Here is a 6,031-nt window from a genome sequence, read left to right as displayed (position 1 = left end):
AACTTCATGTACTTGAACTCTATTCCACATTGAAGCAACAGTCCAGCCTGAAATTTATTTTGTAATACTAAACATTATGGAGCCGAAATTTTACATTATATCAAAGAATTGTTTCTAAAATGACAAAAATATGACATTATTTCAAAATTATGCCAAAATATGCTGTAAATCCAATAAAACTCTAAAATATGCATTTATATGCACAATAAAAACGACACAATTTCAATAAGAATGACTGGAAACATGCATAATTACATTTAAAAATAGGAATAAACCCTAGGAAAAAAATATGACATGTCATAGAAATCCGGGCCCTACTTATGAATGAAAAGGCTCAATTTAAAGTAGCACTAAAAATGAAATGCTTAAATATACACTTGTTCTGCTCTGTTGATTAATTTCTATTAATCTAACGATGACTTCAAATCAGATGTTTTTATACATAGCGTAATTGGAAAGTAATGATATATACCTTACATGGATCCCCTGTGTATATTATGTCTTTAGTTTTATGTGTGAAAGCTTCACTTGTACAGTATACATACATTTTCTATTTTTATGATTTCATATCTAAATTCATTTTTGACTAACTTTGGGTCCATGGAATGCAATTATATTTACAGTCTGGTGGTACAACTGTGCCTTTGGAACATAACACAGTTCGATTTGTGGACAACTTCAGTGCTGGAACAAGAGGCTCAGCATCAGCTGAATATTTCCTAGAGAAGGGCTATGTTGTTATTTTTATTCACAGGTGAGTATTTCTGTAGTGCAGTGGAACTAACATAGAAACTATAAGTAAAATGGAATCTTGATTCTGCACCTTCTAACAGTTTCAGTGAATTGCAGAAGCTCTTCAATAAGATATGGCAGCAGCCATCACAACCTCTTCTTAATTCTGTAAGCTACCAAATCTATCACCATATGAATTTGTTATTAATTTTGGTTGCTATATATAACTAGGTGAGGTGGGATAGCGTAGTTGGTATAGTGACTGGATACAGGCTGGATGACCGAGGGATTGCAGTTCGAGTCCTGATAGGGTCAAGAATGTTCTCTTTCCCATGTTGTCCAGACTGGCTCTGAGGTACACCCAGCCTCCTATCCAGTGGTTACCAGGGGCTGTTTTCCCAGGGGTAAAGCAGTCTGGACGTGAAGCTGGTCACTCACTTCGAACAAGAGCTGAGGTCAAGAAATAATGTTGATCTATACATCCACTACCCCATACACCTTTATGGCATAGTGCTTAATTAGTCAAGCACAGGGACTTTACCTTACCTTTTAAATATAACTCTACTCCAACTTATAACCGACTAACCTTTCATTTGCTTAATACTTCTGGATCTAAGTGACATAATGGAAAGGTTTTTCAGGGCAGGTGACAACCACATAATCTTGAGGAAATAAGGAATTCTACAACTGGTTTATTATACTGTAATGTGTTCCATAGTCTTCTTATTAGGATGTGTGGAGTATATCCTTCTACCTCACTGTTTTGTGTTGCAGAGTAAAAAAGTCCAAATTCTTGATGTATTTGTGTGTTACATGTTTTGTGCCGAGCTTCCTTCAATCTGCTACCACACTGTTTAGTGATTACACATTCCAGCACTGAAATTAGCCCTTCACGCCTCTGAGCACTCATATTATTATACTCTATTTCAGCATCCCGTTGCAATTGTTCAAATTAGTGTCCGTTGTTTATCTTCCGTCAAAATTGCAACACTTTTACATTTTACACTTCTACACTATATGTTTCGGCCTCAAACAGCCATCTTCAGGTGTGTTTTTTTTGTTACAGATATTTTTACTAAAACTGTGTTAAAAACTGCTACACTGTTTTAATTCATGTTAAAACACATGCTGTAGTCTTCTGTTTAAGTAAAACGATAAAATCCTTTAAAATATCTGTTGTATATTATTCCACCTCACCTGGGGTGTCGTCATTTTCGTAAATGTATCACGGTGTTTTTGTTGGCAGCTTGCCCCTCACATTCGTGCTCTACTTTCAGTTTTTGTTTGCCATATGCTCCTGGTTTGTATGTGCTTCCTCCACAGCTGTGGTGTTATCTTAGTAGTCAGTTTAAAAAAAGTAAAATGTAAAAGTGTTGTAATTTTGATGGAAGATAAACAATGGACGCTAACTCTTATTATTGTTCATACTGTCATGAACTTATACTTGGGAAGAATAACAAATTGACTGAAGGAAGGCATGGAGAGTGGAATAATTGTAATTGTGTAATAATAGTGTGCTTTGCTGGATACTTTTTTTGCAAGAAGTGATTAGTAAACCAGGACAGAGCCTTTCAAATATTGTTTTTGAAGTGTATCAGCAGGGTGCTGAGGAGAATGTTTGGACCAAAGAGGGATGAAGTGATAGGCAGTTAGAGAAAACTGCAAAATGAGGAGCTTTATAACTTGCACTCTTCCTGAAGTGTAATTAGACTGATCAAGTCAAGGAGGATGAGATGGGTAGGGAATGTAGTGTGTATGGGGGAGAAAGGAATGCATGTAGAATTTTGGTGGGAAAGCCAGAAGGAAAGAAGTGCCTAGGAAGACCTAGATGTAGGTAGAAGGATAATCCTAAAGTGGATCTTAGAGAGATAGAATGAGGTGGTATGGACTGGATCGATGTGGCTCAGTATAGGGACCAGTGGAGGGCTGTTGTGAACACAGTAATGAACCTCCATAAAATGTTGGGAAATTACTGGGTAGCCGAGCAACTGTCAGGTTTCCAAGAAAGGTGCAGCTCCATGGAGTTAGTTAGTTAGTTATTGGAAGTGTATTACCTTTGTCACTCAGGCTATCTTTTTGTTACCAGTTTTTATATTGTCAAAAATTGTGTAGTTAGGTATCGTAACATTAGGTTTAGTTTCATTGATAATCGGCAACAACAAAGATTATGGTTGTCCAGGCTGTGGTGCCTTGAGAACCTCACATCTCCTGGATGAACAGAGTTTCAAATATTGAAACAAATTTGGTTTCATTTCTGTTAGAGGCTGAGTCAACCCCAGGGCCATAGTGCGGCTGGAAGGGTTAGGTCAAATGAAAAATTCCACCTCAGCTTGTAGCATAGGTCCTCAACCAACTACACTACTGCAGTAATAATAACAACATTGAAATAATAAAGAATATGGTTCAAGTAGGTCTTCTAAATAAACATTTTTCTCATTAAAATATTGACAGCTGATCACAGAGAAATTATTGTTGGTTGTGTATTTGCAGATGATATCTCAATTTCTTCTTCGAAAGAAGAAAGTAGTTAAATCTAACAACACAAGACAAGTAACACAGCACTTCTTTGTTGTAGGTCAGTGATTAATAAGGTTTTAATTGGTTTATGGCTAGAATGGCAGCGTGATGATTTGTGATATGGTAGCCCCTCCCCCTTTAAATCTTCGATCAACAATCTACACACTAAGGAGAACAGAACATGTTCTTGTTCCAAACAAGGCAAAGTAACTAAATCTCTGATTTAAAAGTCTGTATAAATTAAATGTATTATCGGTTGAGGCACTATGCTATAAGCCGGAAGGTCTCAGGTTCAAGTCCTGATGAGGTGATTGGATTTTTTTTTTCAGTTGAGCTAACTAATCCTTCCAGCTGCACTATGGCCCTGGGGTCGACTCAGCCTCTAACAGAAATGAGTACCAGGAATTAAGTGAATAATTTTCCTGTGGAGTAAAACGTGGCTGGCGCATAAGGCTGACAACCTTACGACCATCTTTGAGCTGATTGCCTAGAAAATGTGAGACCCTCAACATCTCACAACCCTATGGACCTTCACGGCCTGTTACAGGGATAGCTTTAATTTATTTTTATTGATTCAAAATATTGCTCTTTTACTTGGGCTGTTATGTAGGCTGACATATTGACACCGAGTGACAAAATCTGCAGTAGGGTAAACTACAGGGTGATTCATACAGAACCGGCCCGACGAAATGAGCTGTAATATAAAATATACCACACAGATATTAAAGTAATTTATGCATATCTTATCTTGGATTGTGTGCCGTGATCAGAGCAGGTGTTGAAAGTGTCCGCCATTTTCAAGTAGGCACTAGAAACACTCGCTGTTAAACAGTATACTCCATGACTGTCGCCTGCGCACTGCAGACATGTTTTGGGATTGTCCTTGACCTTGCAGCATAAGGGTTGTCACTTGCCGGATCATGCGCACACCATTCGACTCAGCACAGCCCACAGATTATTATGTCGTAATTGTGAGCGGTTATATACATCACCTGCGGAATTATTAGCAAATTCATCGAGCCAGTTCTATAGGACTCACCCTGTATAATTAAGGGACTGTCTAAATTACTGAATCGGATGTTATGAGAACAATATATGTTGTGTAAGATTTGAAGTTTTCATGGTAGTGACTATGAAGATGCCATCTTCTGGGATGTGATGCTGTGTTGATATTGTGTTAACCGACGTTTCAGAGGAACGTTTCGCCTCCATCTTCAGGGTATAAGAAATCTGCGAGTGAGGAACTAGCACGAGCAGGTGGCTGAAGATTGAGGCAAAACGTTTCTCCGAAACATTTGTTAACACAATATCTACACGGCGCCACATCCCAGAAGACAGAGTTCTTCAACATACGTTGTGTCCATAGCTGGATGGCCGAGGAATTTGGGTTAAGTTCTGACATAGCAAGAGTTTCCCTTTTCTCCACAGCAATCAGACTGGTTTTGGGGCCCACCCAGCCTCCTTTCCAGTGGGTCCTGGGGGCTCTTTCCCAGAAGGTAAAGGTTTGTAGCTAGACACTAACCTCCATCTAATGCTGAGGTTAAGAATGCAAGGACAATACCTCCACTACCCCATATGCAATGAATTAAGCACAGGAACAACTTTCCCTTTAACTTTATGTGTACCTTTTTTCTTTCATATGGAATTACTGTATGGTGGCATAGTGCTAACATAAAACGTGAAGTGACTGCAAGAAAAGGCAGTCAGTTGTATTTAAAGCTTGAGGCAAACAGGGTCCTGTAGAGAAAGTTTTATGAGCCTAAGAATTTCAACTTGAGTTTAAATTAACAGTCAACAATGGAAATTACACAGAACAGTATTTAATTGTAAAAGGTAAAAGTATCCCTATAACAGACCATGAAGGCCCATAGGTTTGTGAGACATCGAGGCTCCCACATTTTCTCTAGACAGTCGGCCCACAGATGGTGGTAAGGTTGTCAGCTTTATGCGCTGGCTGCCCTTTACCCCCACAGGAAGATTCCTGATACTCATTTCTGTTAGAGGTTGAGTCAAACTCAGGGCCATAGTGCAGCTGGAAGGATTAGGTAAATTGAAAAAATCCACCTCATTGGGACTTGAACCTGCAACCTTCCTGTTTGTAGCATAGTGCCTCAACCAACTATGCCACCATGTGCCCCACATTATTTTATTGTAGAGAAATTTATTTATTTATCATTATCATTCAACAATCCATACAGGTATTACAACCATTTGGATAAGGAAATTGTCAGTTTTACATCTAATTCTCGTGCATATCTTCACAGTATACACTGTACCACCCTAATGTAGGGGGTTTGTCATCTGAATAATATTATCTAGATCTAGTTACCATTAATTTCATTGTCTTTACACATATATTACAAAATCCAATGACCTCATTGGGACTTGAACCCGCAACCTTCCAGCTTGTAGCATAGTGCCATAACCACTACGCTACCCCGTATTTATGTATTAAGTACTTGATGAAGTATGTTTATTGCTCTTCTACCTTTGAGTGGAGACCTGAATCTACAATATGGAGTGAAGTGAGAACCAGATATTGGAGTGATATTGGTTTACCTCAGCTCTCATAGACACACACACAACGGAGGTGTTGTTCTGGCTTGTTAGTCTGCAGTAGGATGTGTCTGACAGACACTATTGCAAGTTCTCACATAGCTTTGAAAGAATATTTTTAAATGCTTTCATGCTGCCTTATTAATTATAATTTATTCTACAAATATTAATTATAACATATGAATACCATAAAAGAACAATGACCTGAATGCCTTGAATGTATGAG

At 38.3% G+C, this 6,031-nt stretch overlaps 1 protein-coding gene across 1 annotated transcript in view; it reads left to right on the top strand.

Annotated features, from left to right (window-relative positions):
- Nucleotides 1–6,031, top strand: part of LOC111871309 (phosphopantothenate--cysteine ligase) — a 19,997-nt gene that overhangs the window by 6,324 nt on the left and 7,642 nt on the right. Inside the window, exon 3 of the mRNA XM_023864317.2 lies at nucleotides 624–754. Within this exon, the coding sequence (XP_023720085.1) occupies nucleotides 624–754 (131 nt within the window). The remainder of the gene's footprint in view (nucleotides 1–623; nucleotides 755–6,031) is intronic.

Source organism: Cryptotermes secundus, unplaced genomic scaffold (assembly GCF_002891405.2).
Source record: "Cryptotermes secundus unplaced genomic scaffold, Csec_1.0 scaffold1116, whole genome shotgun sequence".
NCBI classification, from domain to species: Eukaryota; Metazoa; Arthropoda; class Insecta; order Blattodea; family Kalotermitidae; genus Cryptotermes; species Cryptotermes secundus.
The sequence above is the reverse complement of the archived record's forward strand: the minus strand, read 5'-3'. Positions and strand labels throughout refer to the sequence as shown.